The 21567-nt window shown below is 38.7% G+C and overlaps 1 protein-coding gene across 1 annotated transcript in view; it reads left to right on the forward strand.

Annotated features, from left to right (window-relative positions):
• The first annotated feature begins 7010 nt into the window (after positions 1-7010).
• The window catches only part of LOC108625593 (uncharacterized), a 31773-nt gene continuing 17216 nt past the window's right edge, over positions 7011-21567 (forward strand). Inside the window, exon 1 of the mRNA XM_018025693.2 lies at positions 7011-7500. Within this exon, the coding sequence (XP_017881182.1) occupies positions 7389-7500 (112 nt within the window). The 5' untranslated portion in view covers positions 7011-7388. The remainder of the gene's footprint in view (positions 7501-21567) is intronic.

Here is a 21567-nt window from a genome sequence, read left to right on the forward strand (position 1 = left end):
ATACTGAATGTGTCTCTAGATTTATTTTATAAACAAACTAATGGCTCTTGGCTGGTTTTTTACGATTTTTAGACATTTTTGCGAGAGGATTGTTATGCAAATCACCGTCTTACGTTACATAATGAATTTACCATTACGTTTATAATGGACACGTGAAACGAGATCGGTAGAAAAATAGAACGACCTGTTTAATAGATGTGATCTCTTTCAGAGCCGTGGTGACAGCAGTTTCCTGGCATCCTCACGGTACCTACCTTGCATCGGTGGACAGGGCAAAAATGGTAACAGTCTGGGGCGACCATGTTTAACAAAACGTTTGACTCTGAGATTAATTATTTCACCTACTGGAACCTATGATCAGTGCCAGAATTGTTCTCTTCTGCCGTTCGTAGAATTAAAAAAGCAAGTTCAGATTATACGAGTGCTGCTAGAGGTGTACCTACGTGCCGCGTGCGTAAACAAAGGATACACCGATGCAGGATTATAAAAATCGGTGGGCGGTCCAGGCGCTTAGCCCATAAAGGGATACTATGGCATTTCGAAATTCTACAAAGCGAAGATGGCCGAATGAATAAATTCACAACCGCGGTAGAGATTATTGTACATAAAACTGAGCTGACTGTTGCCGGAAGGTTGTAAAGATTTCCTTTTTTAGGGTAATGCTTACCTGCGCGCCGCGACCGCCTCCCGTCGCTCCAGAAATTCAACGGATTATCGTCGTTATCATTTTCAGATTCGCTAGATTCAACCGTTTTACTTTTAAGAGACTATTTTCGCGTTCCAATCGTCTCTGTCGGCAGCCGTGATTGCTCGCGTTGGATTGCTTTGCGGGAACTGTAAAAACACGGGGTTCTTTACGAGTCACCTTCGCCCCGGCCACGTTCATTTCTAAAAGTGTTAGTCGACTTTTGAACTTTTGTACATTACGCACTCGAAAATATAAGAATATGTATATTCTCGTATATGTCCTATAAATGGGAACGTATACCGAGTTATTTGACTGTGTCATAAAATGTAAAAGTAAACCTTAATTCTTTCCTAAATCTCTAATAATTAAATTCTGCATGGCTTAGCGTAATTTTTCTAAGAACATTTCTTTGTGCATAAACAAGCGAACAATCAGAGATTACGAGCGACGTTCCTTTTTGTCCTGTGGAAGATGAAAAAGAGATCTCTGTGTAAGTAGGATCATGGAACAAGTTTCTTAATTGCCGAAGCAACCATGAAATGGAGTCTACTCGAAGTTCTCCAACGTCAGCGAGTTTCGAACGTTTTTGTTAAGTACGTGCAAGTCGAATGTAGAGTGAAAGTGGACGTACTCGTTAAAAAAAAGGAGGAAAGTGAATAAAGGCACAATAACATTGGTAAATTGCATTACACGTATTTAGTTCGAATCGAATAATCTGTTACGTCTCATTACTATCCACCGTCAAACTCGTTTAATCAAATTTCGCACGTCCTCATTTCTGTTAATTATTGCTCAACAAATTGAAACTAGCCGTCGTCGGCGTTTTGCACAATAATTGTAAGAATGCTTTGCTAGGGTAGGGCCGAGATAGGATAAAACGGCTCTAACAATGGTGTAAATATAGAAATTAATGGCAACGTTTTTGTCAGTATAACACAAAATGCCAACGTGTATAGTTTTTCATATTTTTGATACGTGTTTTTGTTAAATTCGAGTAACACGACGAGCACACGAAGTAAATAACTGATATGCAAAGTGAACGTGATCAAATTTCTTTTGCACGCTTGTTCCATCAGCTCATGTTTGCCTGTCCCCCTTATATATTTATTTGCTAGAGTACTTCAACGTACTTACCACAGCAACGAGCAAAATTGAACCAGTAGAACTCTTTCAATTCGTTCCCGTATTACCGTAGACATAAGAATCTCTTGTCACATAATTTTTATTTATCTTACTTCGATGAACATCGCGTCCTGTTTTATACTTTCTGTAGCATCCAAATCAAGTCTCATATATCGTGATTCTAATTACTTTTATAATGAACGCACAATACATTTTGAACCGAAAGGAAATTGATTAATAAAATGCTATATAGTTACTACGTATTGATTAAATTACCATGGATTATTATTAACTGTCTATCGCGGTAAATAAGGTTTTTTTCTCGTCGTACGTAAATTGATTTTATTGATTCGATTTTGCTCCTCGCTGTGAGCCTACACGAAATGTTACGTTATCTTAAACAAAACGACCGGCTCCGAAAAGTTTAAAAATGGGGATCGAATTATTGCAATCATTTTTTTTTATGGAGAAACAATACGTACATCATAGACATACACGATGATATTATCTTTAGCGTTTAAGTTTTATAAGCCACACGTCATTTCTGTATTCGAATTCAAGATTACCTTTGAATAATGATTTTAATGATTTCGTCGGTTTATCTGGTGAAGAGATTTCGTTATTAACTTCACATTTGTTGCCTTCGACTAATCAAATGATTGATCTCAGAAGTACAATTTGCTTAGAGTGCATCATTTTTTGTTTGATTAACATTTCTCTTACTTTTTATTAGTATTCTTCATTATAAACCGATGAACGTCAGTTTGTACGTGTATCATTTAAGAATTTGATCTTAAAGCGAGACGATTGCATCCATCCTGTTACAATACATATTATTTTATTATGGTACAAACAATATGGTCATACATTAATAATTTTATTCTGTCCACATTCTACGTTAATTGCGACGAAAGCATTGTATACATTGATCGCAATTTATGTAATAAACATTTTCTTCTTGTATTTTTTATAAAGTTGTTTCCTTCTTAATTGACCGTCCCAATTAATTTAAAAGCTTCCAGGTTCTACGTGTCTAGCAATCCATCTACAAAATTAATGATCTTTGATTACAGAAATCTTTAGTTGTTAAAGGAAGAATTTCAGCTACTAAATTGATTCACAAGAAGTATGTAATTTCTACGAAATGCGATAACAATTAAATTAACTTCCTTACGATTTTATAGATTTCTCATTAAGCTAGATTTACAAACTTGAATGTTTCTTGCCCGTAAGAAAAACTGGAATAATACCAGCGATCATTATACCTCGAAACGAAAAACACATGCAGCAAGTCTTTTGTTTTACTAATACGGTTAAATATTATTCATTACTTCCTTGTTTTTATCAGTCTTCGTTTTAAATTACTCCGGAAGTCCAGTTTTCAATTTAATAACAGCAGCGAGGTAAGTCAGGATCTTTTTACTGTTAAGAACGTCGGTCCATCTTTGAAATTAATTAACATAAATATAATACAATCAATCTGCTTTCATTAATAATATGAATGCAATACGGTAATTCTTTTTTTACCTATTTACGTTGTCTTCAAGGGAAAAAAATTAGCGCGCTTCTTTTGTAGGCATCATTTATGTTACGAATTTCCGAAAAGTTTTATAATGCATAAAGAATATTCCTTTGTTGAAAAGCACGATAGGAGAACAAGTCCGTGAGCGGGACGACTACAGACGAGGGGTCTATTTAAAATGTTGGTTGCTTATTTCGAAAAGGGAAGAGAGGGAGAAAAACAAAGGTATAAAGTACGATGCGGCTTGTCTCTTTAGTATAAAAGAACCTTTCATTTCGTGGTAAATCAAAGTTTTCCCTTGGAGCACAGATGCAGATGCATTTGGAATTTTTTAAGGGAACGGAGGAACGCGACGGGTCTCGGATCTTCGCTACTTATACAGATGCATCTTCGAACAAGAACTCTTTTTTTCACCGTAACAAAAAGATTTTTTCATAGGGACGAGTATCGAAGTGAGAGGGGATTGGTAGAAATATTGGTGCTACGATCCACTTTTGAAAGTCGTATGATACTGTTTAAATTGACACGTGCATGTTTTTTAATGTATTAAATTAGCAATAAACTAATTGAACTGATTTACACAGCAGTTTATATAAAAGATTTATGCGTACAAATACCAATTTTTCTCGCTGTTTTGTTTATCACAGCGTGACATTGAAATATCTATTGGATCACGCTTTAGAATTTCAATCGGCGTTTAAGTATCCGGGTTGGAAATGTTCCCTCGGCATTTCTTTTTAATTAACTCCAGTCTGGAGACATTCTCGACACATGTGTCTTCTAGCTGGGACATCGTTTCCTTTCCTCATGGTAGCAGCTAGTGTATGTATGTATAACATTCGTGTAGAAGGATGATAAGTCCGGTCGTACGCGCGCGTCACCCACACGTTCAGAGATAGAAGGGGAAATAGACAGACAGAGAGAGAGAGAGAGAGAGAGAGAGAGAGAGAGAACGTTCGCAGGAGGGAGCACACACACACACCTCGTACGTGTGCATGTATCAAGATCCCTTCACAGAGGTCCACGATATAACAGAGCGTGTATCTGACAGTACCTAACGTGCTTTCGAAAGCGCTCATTAGTCACTGAAATGCGGTCGCGAAGTGACAACTCGTACGTGGAATATTATACGGTCGAAGAACTTCCGCCGTGTCGTATCGCGCGAGGCGATGCAACGTCCCCGTCCTCTTGCGCGCATGCACCGTCTCTCATCTCATCTCTTCTCCCGTCGCGTCGGTCTCTCTGTTTCGAACTTTCACATTATACGCCCTTTGTCCAGGATTCGACAGTTTCGACAGTTTCGCAATGGGACGTGAGAATGCGGCGCGGCCGCGGGAACCTGGTTGCAAACGACGTTAAAGTTCGATCGGACCGGCCACGGACGCATCTGGGGCCATCGAAATTTTTCTGTCACCCGTCGTGTGTATCCCCCTTCACCCATTCACTTACACCCCGCTACACAAATGGCCGACTTGTCTCGCCGGCTTTGATTTCTGTGGTTTACTGGCTGCACGTTCGAATTAATCGCGACGTGACTGATTGTGAAACGTGCTATCTACGCTCCGTACGGACGAATCAAAAAGAGATGATAGTACAATCAGATTAAGCGGTAAAATTGAATTATACATTTATATTAAAAAAAAAAGCACTAAAATTCTAAAAAACATTATTTAATAAATACGATTTAATTATTTTTTTATTTCTTCTAAATACTATGGGAATTGAAACGTCAGATTATGAGATCAAAATCGTTCAGTTGAGGAAACGTAAAGATTGGTTTAGTTACAGGATTGCCGCATTTATCGTTGATGTATACTACTGCCCATACGTTTGACGCTTCGCAGAGACGCGTATTCATCCAGCTGCAGTTAAAGTACCTAAACTAGCTTAAACTTAGCCTAGATGGATACAGTATGATGAGATTTAACTTGCTTTGAGGAGGAATCGGGAGGGAGGAGTTAAGATTAAGTCTGCGTTGAACATCAAGTCCAAGTTAGTTTTGTATTGCGTTATTAGTGCCACACTTCACCTCGCTCTTGATCCTCTGTAACGAGTATAAGTAGGAAATTCTCCATCTTGTTCGTGATACAATATACTTTTATTTACTTGTACTTATATACGTACGAAAGAATGTTCCCATGACGATATGCACGAATTTTTAAATTCTGTTTCTGAGTTGACACGATGCATGATTAATCAATACAGAAGTTCCTCATTTAGTTTCGATTAAAGACGGCTTTATAATATGGTGAGAAGGAAAGACGAGAGGCTAACAGGGATAGACTAGAGCGTTAGTATTGTTGAGGGAAATCTACATTCCGTTTCCAGCTTGTGGTTATTTGCCACCGACGAAATGAGCAAGGGATCAGGGATTCGAGCGCAAAAGGAGAGAAGAGGGATCGTATAAAGGAATCAGGAGAGTGACAAATTAACTCACACATTGGCGGTAGCTCGACGAAATTTCCAGGTGTGCAGTAAGCGGCCTACGTCGTCGTCTGTGGCTATAGTGTACAGTGCTGTGGGTACAAGGCACGGGCATTACCAGAAACGGAGGATGTCAGTGGAAACGCGTTGCGACGCGGCGGTCGTCAAGCAGGTAAAGGAGCCGGCAAGGGAGAAGCAAGTTTAAGCGCGATGTTTGTCCGCTGATGTAGCATCAGCCACCCCTCGCTCTGTGAAATCGCGGAATGCTTTCGCGTCCCGTCAAACGGAAATACAAACTCCGGCCGATATTTTGATTGAGCGCACTGTCTGCTGTGTACCTTTCAGTCGCTCCGTTTTATCTTCAACAATTTCGCACCTGCCATCTTCTCTATCACCGACGTCCTAGCTTCGAGTCTGACCAAAGTGATCAAATGTTTACGAATTACTGTGAGATAAAATATTTGTATAAAACATTTATAATACAATTTTCTCCTTTCATTTTTTAATCGACATCGTATGCGCAATTATTTTGTCAAATTACGAGTTCAGTTTATTCTGAGAATCGATCAGAATCAAAAATACGAGATGGATGCAGTGAAATGGAATTCCTGCGACACGCAAAACGATCGTTCGATCTTTCCGGTATGGTTGAAGCGGAGGGTTCCTCGTTGGTTGACATCCGTCGAGGCAAAGCAATACATCAAGATGACCACGTGATGCGTTGCCGTCAAACTCCAGAACCCTAATTACTCGCAGGGCTCCAGCGTAAAGAGCCTCATCCCTCTCGAACTTTAGCCAACGTCGACGCGACGGAAGTAACTCGACTCGGTGGCTGAGCAGAGGAGTTCCGGCATGCGGCATATATCCCACTTGGGGATATCGATATTGAAACGTAAAAAAGATTCAATCAGTCGCGAAGTTTCATCGCCAATCAATCACCCCTTCCACGATCCATCCATCCGGAGCTTTCGGATGCTGCGAAAGCTCTCTCGCGTGCGCAGCCTGCACTGGCTGGAGCGGGTGATCACGGCGGCGGCGTCGGTGGCAACGGTGGCGACGGCGGTGGCGGCGACGACGACGACGACGATGCTAAAATGGCTGAGGGGGTGAAACAAAATCGTGGGTGGGGATGCCGGGTCCGAGTGGGGGATGACGAAGGAGAGAACGAACCGACAAGGGGAGATTGCACGGGGCAAGGGAGGCGAGCTTTCGGGTTGCACGACCGAGTCGACGCACTGGAAGCTTTCCGTGCTTGCGGCGGGAGCCTCAGTAGCCGTTTGTACCTCGACCGGAAGAGCTCTTCGCGTCACGTCGCCGTTGTCGTCGTCTCGGGACGCGCACCGCGCCATCGCTCGTTGGAGGATCGACGAATCGAATAATCTTGCCCGTCGTGCTGCGCTCTTTTAATTTCGTTTCTTTTTTTTTAAATTGCATTCGATTTCCTGGTGCCGTTCCCGCGAAACGATTCGCAGTTACCCAGTGTATCTCGAATGCACGTATGAACGAGGGATTTGTTTCAGTTTGGTGAAAAGTGTTTCTCGTGAATCCTTCTGAGAGTGTAGGTGATCGTAGACAACAAGACGAGTGTCGATGATATGAACAAAGGCCAGTGAACCGTGAGCGTGAACGCAAATGAGTGAATGGTTACGGAACGGAGACATGATGAGAAGTGTCACAAGTTATCGAGAAGCGCGACCTTCCCTTTTCGCGTCCCTTTTCGTCCTACTCGCCGTTTTCGTAATCGGTAAGAACGGCAAAACGCGCCTATAAAATAGACTATACTTTACACCTTCATTTATTTCATTTCAAACGAAATTCATTGATATCTTCAAGTAAATGCATTCGCTGTAATTTCGAAATACACCCAATTCTAACTGTGGAAAGTAAAAAGTTTTATCCATTTAAAATATTAATAAAAACTCAATGGTCTAACATGAAAACTGCTTAAATTTTAATTTATGGATTTATCACAATCAGTAAAAATTTTAAACTAACGCTACTATTTTCTTTATACTTCATAATTCTATTAAATTTCATCTGCAGAACATTTAAACTGCAACGACAATATCAGACATCATGCATAAATGACATGTAGCCATGGCATCCAGATTATACATGAACTTGATTAATGATTCATAAGAAATGTTGGAATATGAATTGAGAATACATGTACATAATTCCAATCAGGAAACCAATTACAAAATGAAATGAATAATACAAAGATGTTCAAACATGAATTTGCACATCTCGCGTCATCCTAAATTTGAAACAATTCAACCAATTATTCCTGATGAAATTTTCACATACAATTAATAAAGCATAATTTCACTTGAGGACACGAACTCATTCATCTTAGTAAAATGAAGACTTCTGTTCAGACGACTCGGCATTGAGAGTTGAGAAATCACTACTGGAGATTGTGCACGGTATAGTGTTTCGAGTTAAACCGTGTTAACTTCGTGCGGGCGAAGTACCCAGGGGGAAAAAGCAGGCAGGAAAAAAGACGTCGAGTGCGGAAGCGTTTTCGCGCATTATTTGATTTTAGTGAGGGTTGCTGCACGTCCGGGATCTGGAGCTTCCTCCGTCAGATGTCCGTAGCTACTGGAGGGGCCGATTGCGGCGGCAAAAGAAAATTACTTTACACGGAACACTATTCAATTTTTGCGATAAAATGGCAGATATTTCGATACGTTGCTTGAAAGAAATATTTATTTTGCAGAGATTATGGAAATATAGAGAAAAAATTAATGACCATAAAATATGGAATCACAGTCAAATAAATCTGTGAAAAATAAGAGATTGGAAATGACAACTTGATTTTCCATTAAATTGGGACTGTATAGAACTTAACAAATAAATTGAATTTCATCTTTCCATAAAAGAACTTATGTTCAACTATATTTTAAAATCACTCGAAACTATGAAATGGAAATATAATACTTGAAGCTCGCTGACTCTGCTTGCCACGAAGATAAAATTCTGCTTTTAAATTAAATGTCAATAGCATACTCAGATTGTACGTGTCTCTGTGAATCCTGTAACGTGCTTCTTGAAATTGCATAAATCCATGGAATTCTATCGTCAGTTGAACAGTATTACCTTTATCTTTATAAAACGATTTCCTGCTTTTCTGTTGAATAAATCGCGTTGAAATAGGATTAACATTGTTCGCTGAAGGTCTACAATCTAAATTTGCTCTCTGGTTGTAATGACGAGGCGAAACGAGTTTCCTGTGTCTCATACGTGGACAAACTCTTGCGCAAAGAAAAATTTTAATCTGGCATATGGGTACCATAGACATAGAGTAGTGAACAGATTAACTCTCCAAATTATCTATAATAATTTCATTTCTCGTGGCACACTAATATAACATTTTGAAATTGCTAATTATGTCTTCTAAATCGCATGAAATATATTTGTTATTAAGAAGTTATTTACATTGCTATAATTCAACCAAAAGGGTGATCAAAAATCCTATATGTATAGACGTATAAAAACATTTTATTGGTTTTCCAATTGATTCAAATGAAAAACCGATGGTGGGACATAAATATTCATGACACGGGGATTAAAAACTGGGAGCTTAATTTGCAAACGAAAATCTGTCTGAATGATGCAGGTCCCATCACATAGGAAACATTAATCAAAGTAAAGGGACCATTTCTCGAAAGTGAGACGTCGCACCGCGCCGGGAACTATTAAATAAAGTAAAAGAAATTCCTCTACGGGAACTTACACAATTTTCTTGCCGGCGATCTTTACGATCACGGGTGACCGTTCTACGCGAAGCCTGACCCAGGCTACTTTTCATTTATTTTCACAAACTTCTACGTTCAATTAGAACAATTAAGTAGCGAACGGGAATCGGTTCTATAGATATAAAATTACGTTCCTCGGTCGACGTGGACAAGTGAATCTATTTATCTCGGCTCCCACCATCTTTCATTCTGTGACTGAAAAATTTTACTCGTTCATTTCCTTTATCTGAAACTGAAATCACGCCGCTGTGAGGAAGGATTAAATTCGCTATCGTTGCAATTAATACATTGCCCCATGAATTGCAATCTACTTCTTTACACATTGTCTAATAAAATTCTTTATATCAATGAACGCTTCGAGAAAATTTTCTTGAACTATCTAAACTATCGCAAGACGCCGCGGCGCACACATTACTTCATATACCAGAAGTACGTCATTAATACAATTTGTAAAGTATTGGAAATTCACTTGCAAGTGAATACCTTACGAAAATTAATTTAGAACCAAGATTTCACGGTAACAATCACAATTACACGGTTGATACCACGTCGATAACGGCATTAAAATAAACATGTTGAATAAGTAACCTCGTATCCCGAGTAGAAGTATATATCCCAGCCAGACAATTGTGCAGATGATCAAAGCGAAAGCTACGTGTGTCGCGAGCCACATGCATCAATTACCTCATATACTTTAATATATGTAAATGCACGGTGTAAGATTAATAGCTGTCTGGCTTCGCAGTACCTACGTGCCTGCAATGTTACACGTACATTGGAACAATTACGTATTTCCTCTGAGAAAATCAGACGCTTGTTAATCGTCGTTACTGCCGCGCCGAATTCCAGCCAATTGTTCAAATCTTCAAGTGCTGGATGCGGAATCGTAATTAATATGAACTGCGGATAATCCCGGATCATTGTACCATTAAACTAGTTATAAACTGATATGTGATTTGCAGATTATATTCAATTTATCCGGTTCTACTAGCTTTCGATGCGAATCAGATATATTCTAATTAATGATCAGTGATAAAATTTCTGTGCGGTTTCACCTCCACTCTAAGCTCTGGATCATACAATTTCCATAATCAATCAGAAATTAAACGTCTCGAATCAATTGAGAGAAACTGCAATTAACGAAAATTAATGACGAGTCGTTAACATGTTGATGAGATCAGAAGAATGCTGTTCGGTACAAAGGAAATGGGGATGGAATCGATCCTTTCACAGCGTACGCAGAAGGGCAAGAATTGCACATCAATCAATTAGTAGTAGTGTAAGAACAGCGAGGATCTTTTATTCTATTACCAGCAATAAATGACAGAATAAGTGATGCGTGCGTTCCGATGGAATTATGGCAAAGGGGAACGAAGAACGAGAAAACGAATACACGGGCAAACCCCGAAAGGAGGTAAAAGTTTGAACGGCCTATAAATCTCGGACCGTAAATTGTTTGTAAAGTAATACCATAAATCGCCGAATCAACGCGGGTTACCCATTTTTTTCATTGATTAATAGTCATATTTAATTTCATCCTTGAAAGAAAAAAAAGAATGGTGAATTTTGCATAGGACGCATAAGTGTTAAGTATCATTAAGTGAAATATTAAGTTAACGAAAGTCTAATAACAATGCGAGAGTGTAATAACGAAATAGAAGTGTGAAATGTGCGGGGTAAAAGTTTTCTTATAGAACCGGATAGTATTAAAGGAGCTGGATCAGTAGAATTTAATGATAAAACGTTATCACGTCAAGTCGAATTAGAAGCAATTTAATCCCAGGAATAGCTGAAAGACTGAAATTTCATCTACGCCGTGGTAAAACGCTGCCTACGTATAGCAGACACTTAGTAAAGATTGGAAAGTATCGAAACCTAGGGAATGGGTTCATCATGAATTATCTATATGTACATACAATTGTACCCGAAGCAGTAGCATTTGTACATCTGCGGAGCTTTCATCTTGATTATCCGAATAATATCAGAACTATGTATCCGTACGAAAAAATGAATCGTTTATTGACGTATGTTAAGAAATCGTGAGCCTCTGTAATAAGAACCTTCATATTCTGTATGTAACATCTATATTTCACGTCATTTGAATTAACTTTTATCATGAAGTATAACATATAATCTACTCCCAGAAGAAAAGGAAGAGAATCAAGTAACTCCAAACAGTATAATTCTTTATAATTGATGAAAACATTCAGAAAAAAAGAACTGAGTTTGCATTAATAGATTAAATCTACGACGGATATGCAAAAACAGTGTGCAGGAACGCATGAAGAGGTGATTCTGGCATGGAACAGGTTAATTGGCAATCGAATCGAGTTTTCAGCATGCGCGGGTTTAGCTTTAGTTGAATTTTACACGGCGTGGCGCGGCTGCATAATTAAAGTGTCACGCGACGAGCAACGTTGATAGCGCGTAATAGAAAGAAGGCTAAAGTAACGGGGTGCACGCCTTTGTTCGCCGACGCTGAGCGAGGGCTTACTTGTGAGAAATTAAGCAATTAAGCCGCGTATTTTACTACCAGAGATCCGAGTTTTATCCGTGAGCGCCACAGCCTTCTGATCTAAAGCCTTTGCTGCTGCTGCTGCTACTTACGCGCTACTGTGCGTTATTTAGGATATTCGCGATCGTCTACTACGTACACTCGATAACTTCCCCGCAAAAGCACTGAGCGGATAGCAAAAAAATTTGGCAAACCCGAACTATTGTGGTTCATAATTATACCCCGAGTACGATAGAAATTGGAGCAGCGTTCAATCAATCAAAACTTTTTAATGCTTTATTCAATATGAACAGAAGTAAAATGTTCAATTGCCAGGGCATAATTGTTTAAACTGAGACTGCTGAATTTGTCCTTAGTCAAACATTGGATATATTTAATCTGATTATTGAATGGAATGTCATAGCTACGTAGTTAGGATGTCTCCCTCTTAAATTGAAATGAATTTGGACTTCTGCCTGGGAAAACAAGCAGCTCACTGGAGCGCAGAAGTAGCATTCGGTAGTTCTCCATCTATACAAAGCTAATCTTACCAGTAATTCTGGAAAATCCTATTAACCTAATTACAAAACTTGCTTAATAGTGTGTATCTCAAGCTTGATGCGAAGAATGGCACATGTGTGCCTGTAATTCGTTCGAGTGCGCGAGCTGATACTTCCGGCTCGACGTTCCAGAATTGCTGTTCCCTTGTAATGACAAATAAAAGCATCGCGTAGAATTTAAAACTCATTTTTTCATCTTCAATTGAAAGATCGATACATTCTTCTGAGCGACTGTATTTTCAAGCACTTCTCAAATTATTTTCTATATATGCGTGTTTCGATTAACAAGAATTTAATTATTATACACCTTTAATTTTTATTATTTTCTATTTTTAGAATTTAATTATTATAATTTTTTATTTTTAGAATTTAATTATTATACACCTTTATCAGTTTCATCAGAAACGCAACGTAGTTACCTTAACAATTTTCGGGTTCGTTTCCGGTTTTATATTACAAGAAACAAAATCCCGCGATCACGTTGTTTCTGCCACGAACTATCAAGATGTTTGTGTTCGCCTCGTCTCATCGCGAACAGTTCGCGAGCGATAAGAGTGTGTCTGCCGTAAAATTATACTCCCCGGTCCTCATTATACGAGAATAATGTTGACGGAAGGAAGAGTATAACGAAGAAAGTTACCGTTTGCATTAAACTTTTGATAAAACACCTTACGGTGTTACCACTCTAGAAGTGAAACAATCGATTCGTCGCGTCAAAGTAGATCCTTTAGCTCGAGCAGCGTAAACGGATTGTTAAGAACAATACGGTCGTTGCTTTCACATTGTAAATTCAATGGCCCGGCTATAAGAGACGTTGCGCGTTCAATTGGAATAAAGGGTCGAGTATGAAGTTAATAATTTTCTACATTTTAACCAGCAAGTGTACGTCTGATTACCATATAAAATTATATGAAATGTTTAATATTATCATCGAGAACGAGACGTGTAGTGCAATTCGTATAAATATACAGTTCAGTGCAATCGATTTTCAGTTTGAAAATTGATCGATAGGAAGTTATCACGTATTTGGAAAACAAACTATGAACGTAGAGTAGAATTTTTTTGGTGTTGTTGGTCTCGTTTCTGAGAAAATCGAATTCTGTTGTTCGTTCCGAAGTTCGAAAAGTGTACGCGCACACACTCGACAAATTTTCCAACTCAATTTCACCGAAAACGGAACTTGAAATGACGGAATTTTATTATACGGTTTGAATGATTTTTACGCGAGGTAACTAGCTATCAATTTTAAGTCAAACTAATAGGAAACCTATTAGCACATAGGGCGATGATAGACGTCAGTAGAGAATTTACCTTACAAGTTGTTTTTATCGTCTGATCGAACCGTTCAATATCTGAGAGAATATCTTCATCGGAGAATAATCTTTGCCGAAAAAACAAAGGGAACTATCCCGCGTTCTAGTAGAAGGTTACGTGTAGAACACAAACGCAGTGGCTATTTGTCTTGGGACCAGAAAAAGGAGAAAAGGAAACGACTATTCTTCAGAAGTTCTTCCTGCTGTCTGGTTTTCCGGGGTCTTCAACCTATCACCGCTTTTTTTTCTGCTTGCCGATGCGCATAAAGCACGGGTTTTAAAATTAAGCGAGCAAACAGGTTGTAAATACTGAGAATCGTCTCACAGATTTTACCAACGTATGATCCCATTTTTCTCTGCTTGCATTTTATTATTTCAATAAATCTATAAGTAAACGAATTTGAAGCAACTCTTTAAATTGTTTTTACGTGAATCTATATCAGTAAGAAAACTTTTCATTATAAAAACGTTTTCTCCAATTACTATGAAATGTCGTCTCATTATAAAATAATGGAACTGATTACGATTCGCATCTCGAGTGTTTTCAACGGCTCGCTGTTAAGAGTTCTGCTGAGGAGAAAAAAGATCTATATGAAACATAAACAAGCTCCATAAATGACCAACTAGCTGTACTTCAAACGTGGACACTTATGTCTTTCGTTATTGGAATATTGGAAAGTTTCCTACTCGAACCTACGGGTTCAGACATGTTTCAATTATTTTCCAATTTAAGCTAGATGTTACTTGAACGAGTATACCTGTGATTCGGTATTAAGACTGACGATGTTAATGGATAATCCGACATTGCATTTTTAAATTTTAAGAATACGTGTAGTTGAAGCACAATTCGCAAACAGGAATACAAGAAGCAATACCTATCAATATTTCACATTATGGTAGATTGTGCTGCATGCATGTAATATACAAGATGGAGTGATCCGCAAGGGCGTCGTAATTTACGGTTCCGCTTTCTACATGACAGAAAGATGAAATTTCAATTCATCTTGACGAAATGACAGTGGCGCATTTTCTGTGCGCACTAGCGTAGACACTATTGTGGCCAGTGAATGAGCCATCCATCTGGCGCAGTTATCAATTTGCTAAATTGCAAATCGATACGTCGGACGTCGTGCTTGGTAATATACCTGAGCATTGGCATTGACGCGATGACCGGTGGATAGGTAAATGATTCTTAGGGTACATAGTACATACATACATATGTATGTATTAGTTTTGCGTATATGAAACGAGTCGATTTAGATTTTTAGAAAATTATACACTCTATTCAGATAATTGATCAGTTACTCTTGCAGATGTCTAAATGATTAAACAGTTTTATCATTTTAAATATATTAAAGATTGTGAATCTTAATATCTGTGCATTCTTTGAACACTGTATTTACTCTCTTAGTCTGTTCAGTTGTCAAATTTATCTTCATTAATATTACTCAAATTTAAATGTACGAAACATAATATCTGAAATGCACCGATCTACCGCATTCGATTCCAAGTACTCGGATAGCAGAGCGTCGCGACGCGACGTCTCGACGGGTGTAACCGAGATTACGACTCCCGTCCCGTTACATCTTTACAACCGTTGCAAAATGTATATTTTCTGTCTTCCACCTCTGCAGCAGAAAAAGACACCCGCTATTGAATGTAACGCGTTCGTAAAATTGAATTTCTCGCTTTATAGAATGTAAATTATGCGAATCTATGTTGGTGGAACAGGTACTTCGAATGGTTTCGGGTTCCCATAAAATCGCACGATGTTAAATCCCCTCAAAAGAAAAATGTTGTGAAAAACTCGAGCAGAAAACTATAATGCAAACGAAATATCTCAGCTACCTAAAAATGTGTGGATGGCTAAAAATGGGTTCATATGTATTAAAGAAGAAACTACTGAACAATTTGAAAGTAGAAGTTATTCGTCATGAAGTTGAAGACATCTTCAGTATGTGTTATCAAACCAGAAACACTTTAAAGTCCACTCCTTGGGAAACAGGGTACTTAAAATTTATAAAGTTAATGTGTGAAGTCATTCAACAAGGAAACCATCAAACAGTTTTAAACTCATGCTCTCACTAAATTTATCTTGATAATTTTCAATTAGCTTAAAGTTCAACACTAACCGAGTTAATTCTCTGTTTTGACACGTTTATTTATAAGTCATAGGTAGAATTTTTATTTTAAATAATGTAACGAGCTAACAAATGCAACGACATTCACTTATGATTATTAATTAAACTAATGAAATAGTGTATTAATTCCCTAGCGACTATCGTGACGCAGGCTCCCCTTATCGATTGCTATTAAATGATTACCCATTTACTAGTACATAATTTGTTGCAGTTTACTATTCAATATGTAACGTAATAAATATATTGTATTCTAATTATAACATGAAAACTAATTAATACAGTGGATCGTTTAAACGTAATTTAGATAATTTCTCAATTCCCAGAGATCAATTGATACATTCTAAATAAATGCCACTATCGGTTTACCAGAGTTGTGGAATGAGAATGCAAGTAGAGTTTGACGCAGAGATGCACGAACGCATATCACTAGGTTTAATGGAGTGCCAATGAACTTTGACCATCACGATTTTGGCATATCCAACGCCTGCGTGAATGGGAATAAGATAAACCCATATATAAATTCGCGTGCCGAGCGATCAGCCATAATCAGAGGTAATATCTCTGTTCGCGCAGATACCGGCTGAAATATTCAGCTGTCAGTGAGGCCAGTGAGGCAAATTACAAATCGATATTCGGAATTTCGTTCGTGATACGAATCTAACGTCCCGCGGTAACAATCTTGAAGGGTTGACGCGGTTCCTGGCTCGCCAGGAAAATTCATCATCGCAGGGCCACTCATCAATCAAAATTATTTAGAGTTCCATTACGCAGAAAATCCGATTCACAATTCATACTCTACCGCCCTACATTTTCGCTTATTTGCTTATTCATCCACGTTGAACGAGTAGTCACACTAAAATAAACAGAGAATGAATATTGCAGTCTACAAATTCTACAAGTACATCTGAACTGAAAGTATTTTGTGCGAAAATTTCCGGGTTTCATTAATGAAGATGCATCCACTCAAGTCGTCATATGGCAAAAATTATTTGCATTTTTATTTGTTTAATATAGAATACGAGTTACTACGAGAACGAGAAGTTACGATTCAGATTGAAGCTAATTAATTTTTTTTCATATACCGGTGTATAGCGTCGTGCATACAGAAATCATATATTACTGATTCGCTCTGATTCCGTTCGCTTGCCATGATTCTAATTAGTGGAATTATGAATCGACCGGTACAATGATTCATTATCACTAATACATATCATGGAAGACGCCTATTTAGTAAGACGAGGCAAGTTTTACTTCACTATCCCTCCAATATGTTTGAGCAAATGACAATTTTCAAGCGATTATAATATTCCCGTGAAATAAACTGGTGGATTATTGAATATTAAACTACGTTTCGTTGAGATATCTCTTATTTCGTGGAATTATTCTGTGGGATAACATTCCGCAGTAGCAGGGTTCGAGATTGAAATTGCGGCCATTCGTATCCATCAAACGTCAAGGAAACGTAACATTTCCCGTTACACGTGGCATGGCGCAAGGACGATTTATCTTTTCGATAGGGTTGGCTAGAGAAACGGCACCACCGTTTTCGAAACCGGAAATGCCTGCTTGATACCTCGATACTAAAAGATTGAAGAACATTCGAAATTTCCTATTGGGTTGGTCTTTATGATTTCGCATTGTTCATTAAATTGGAGTACAAACAACACAAGGCCGATGAGTTTCTAAGAAAAGTAAAGGAATAAGAACAATCTCATGATGTAATTAAATTTTATCGTATTTACATACATTTTGTATTTAATGAAACTCATTAAATTAATGTACGTGTAATAAAAGATTCGAAACGTTCTTCCTTGATAGATAACATGAGTATATACGTAACGTCGACTTGAGATCTCAATTTAATCCCACATTGTGTAGAACTATGCATTACGGAGACCACGATTCTAATAACGTTTGAATGTAGGAACATATCGGAAAACTTTAATTGAGTCTTATCCCTGGATTCTGGAGAACGACATTCGTTTCATGCCGGTTTAAAATATGTTTAGAACGCTTTCATAATTACTTCGTTCAGCTCTGAATTCCAGAAAGTTTGTAAACGAGTATGCACTGTCATTTTAGAAATTTTCTCCAAATGCATAAAAGACTGTTACATATTACAATGGAAATAATTAACTTTTGTTTTTCTATTTAATCGTTATTTACTTATTACATATTATATATGCCATCGAGTTCAGAATCAGAAATTGTGTTTACAGGAAAGATAAATATCACGTTTGCAGTTAATTCTGGGAGGAAGAAGTATAAAGTGGGTCATAAAACTGCAGGATTAAAGTCCAGCAAATAACAGAAATTATGTGAAAAATAAAAAGTATTTCACATAAAAGCAACTGATCCCACTTACGTTACGATATCGCGTTACCTCTCGTGCGCTACACAGCGTGGGGGCAACGGGAGGAACAACACGCGTTGAAAAGTTATCGCCGTTAAGTGTCACGGCGGCTCTCACCGGCGCTCGGATCGAGTTGGCTTGAAATACCATAGGTACCGGGCATTCTTTCCCTCCGAGACAACAGCCAGGAGTAGTGACTCAATTACAGGATCAAACAGCGTGCCACCCCTGCCGTGTCGCGTCACGGTAAATCACAATCAATTCCGGCTAATGTAGTATAATGCTCCTCGAGGAAACATTACGGTGCCCGGGCGGTGGCTCGATCTCTTCTCGAAGTTAAACCATTTTTCGTTAAACCGGTTTACAGTGTCAAACTTCGGCCGGATAGACCGGAAGCGAGATCGATACTCGGTGCTGGCTTGCTAAAAGTCGCCGCGCCGCCGACCTGATCCTGGGAAGGGAATGACTAGGGAGAAAGCAAGCATGGGAGAGCACGGGCGGGGATGCGGGTTGAGTTTCAAGGAAGCGATACCTGTTAAATAACGTTCCTCGGGAGGAAGACGCCGCGCTGGGCAAATTCGATCAAGTGTACTCACGTAAATCCTCGTTTCCGTTTCAACCGATTCCCGGATACGGCTCAGGCCCGTGGATCGACAATTCCGTCGGGATAATCTGCGTAAACTAGATTCGAAACTCGAGACGTTTCGCCAAGCCTGGCCTCGTTGTGATGCACGACGTATCGTCGCAAATTGCGACGATTAACACGATCGAGACGCATTCGTTAGCCGTGCAAGACATATTGATGATCCACGCAGGAAAATTAACCACCGCATGGCATATTTGAACCATTCTTACATATTAATCTATTTTGCCCACGATAATATGAATTATTTTGCAATGATATACACATAAACTTGCAACGCCCTATATTAAAAGGTGGAGGAAAATGCCTGACGATAACAATAAATTTTTTAACATGTTATTATTTAATACAATTTGTCGTACTATGCGGAAAAAGCACCAATTAAACGTTCATAACTTTTCACATTTTCCTTGGAGCAAAATTAATTTAAAAGCTATTCGATGTGGCTGTTCAGAAATTGCTTCGTTGCTTATAAACGTTTCCATTTCTCGTGTCACTTAGTGCAAAAGCTTCGGAAGCCTGATAAAATCAATTAAGCACTCTCCTTCAACCCCTCTAGTATTTTACGTTACGTTTCAATGAAACCGACTTGAAACAAACTTTCTCGGCTGCATGGCGTGGCGTGCCGTTTTCCCCAACTTCGTGACGTCGCCGCGTCGACTGTGAAACATTCGTGAACCTGTTACACATTTTCGTGGTGTGTTTAATTGATTTGAAATCGCTTCAGCTTTTAAACACATGCATGCTAATGTATATCAAATGGAATGAAACTACAAAGAGAGAATTACAATTAAAGTTAATATTTAATGTTTCTGAAATAATTAAATGTGTAATTATAATAAATGATGAATTAGGGTGCACAATTTACTGTATTTAAAAGAATACTTTTTATACGATATCCACGTAATACTTTTTTTATATTTATAATCTTTTTTATATTTGTTATCTTTCTCATGAAAAAATCACACATTTCAGGAGCGAACGTGCGTAAAAGCATCATCGAACACACCTGTAAATATTTCTCCATTACTTTCTTCCAGTAATCGATTCGCAGAGACCTTTCACTGTAGAGCGAGGCTGTTTTCGTGGAAAAACGCCGCATAGAACGCCTCGCGTTCTCCTTCCTTTTAATGTCTTTAGAAAATTGAAAGCCGGGGAGGCTCCGCTTTTACATAATGAACCGTCGTTGAACGCTATACATCGTTTAAACTTGCAACGCCTCCCTCAAAAGTTTCCTCGGGCCATTCGAACGGAAACGAATTTCTGTAACTTCGCCGAACCTGCGCCATCTGAATGCGTTTCCAATCTAGCTCGGAATCACATCGCCCAGACGTTCCCATTTTCCACCGATGGGAATCCGACGGAAAGTAAAAACATTCGGAAAGTCATCGGCCCATACACATAAAGATGCGGCAGTCTCGATATAATAATTTTTCTTGGCTTATCTTCGGCCTCTTCCGAGAGTACGACAAGATAGACAGCATTGTTTTTGATTGTCACAAAGAGATTAATCGTTAAACAGATATCCGATGGCTTACGATAACGGATGGGCATTCGATCAGAATTTGCGATTCCCGGGTACAAATGGAGAATCCCCCGGCACATTTAGCTAAACTTTCGTCGTTATTACCAAGGATTCTCCAACTTCGAATGGGACCATCGAGATATTTAAAATTCGATTCCGAGAACTGAGACCATTCGCAGAGTTCCTTCTTTATCGTTACTTTAACGCATTAACTGCCAACTTTTATCTAAATTCCGGAGATCATAGATGCACTGAGATTAAAACATCGTCTGCGTATATCACGAAACTTAATATATATTACAAATATTTATATCCGACATTTAATTAAATAACTTGCTCGAATAGAACCACCATTTTTAATTAGTCGTGTCACTGGACGCTCGCAATGAAAGTCTGATAATTTCCAGTACTCTTTATAAATGGAGCTGCATCGATTGCGTTTCAACTTTCACCGTTAACAGACAGGAAGACAGTGGCAGCGACACGCTAAGGCTGAGGCAAATCATGGGTGCAAGTAATTTTCTGCTATTTGCCGGTCGCACATAAAGGCAATAAATGCACGCGCGCCTGTGTGCACTGTACACCAGTATAGCACACGCTGCGTGCACAGTGTACACCGTGCACCTATCTACCACCGGCCCGTTGCCTGGCGTCCGCTGGGTAATAAAGTACTTCTGCAGTAAAAGAGCTCATTTTTCTTTCTAGCTGTTTACACTTCATTATTACCGCGCACGTCAACAGCAGGTAATCAGGTGCGACTGTGAAACAACGCGTGCCATGAAGAAAAGCGCGCGATAAATTCCTGACAACAATACAACCTTATCCTCGTTGAATACATTCGAACGAAACAATCGCGGTTTGATTCTATTATATTATCTCATTAAGCTTCACACATTACGCTTCTGTTTAATGTATATTTTCCAAGAAGTATTTCATGTTCTTTAAATTAAAGTTCAGTTAACCCTTGCTGGTTAATCGATTAAATTAACTCCGTGCTTAGATTGTGAGGTACAGAGGATATGGT

Source organism: Ceratina calcarata, unplaced genomic scaffold (assembly GCF_001652005.2).
Source record: "Ceratina calcarata isolate Rehan_Ccalc_2016 unplaced genomic scaffold, ASM165200v1 scaffold368.2, whole genome shotgun sequence".
Lineage (NCBI taxonomy): Eukaryota > Metazoa > Arthropoda > Insecta > Hymenoptera > Apidae > Ceratina > Ceratina calcarata.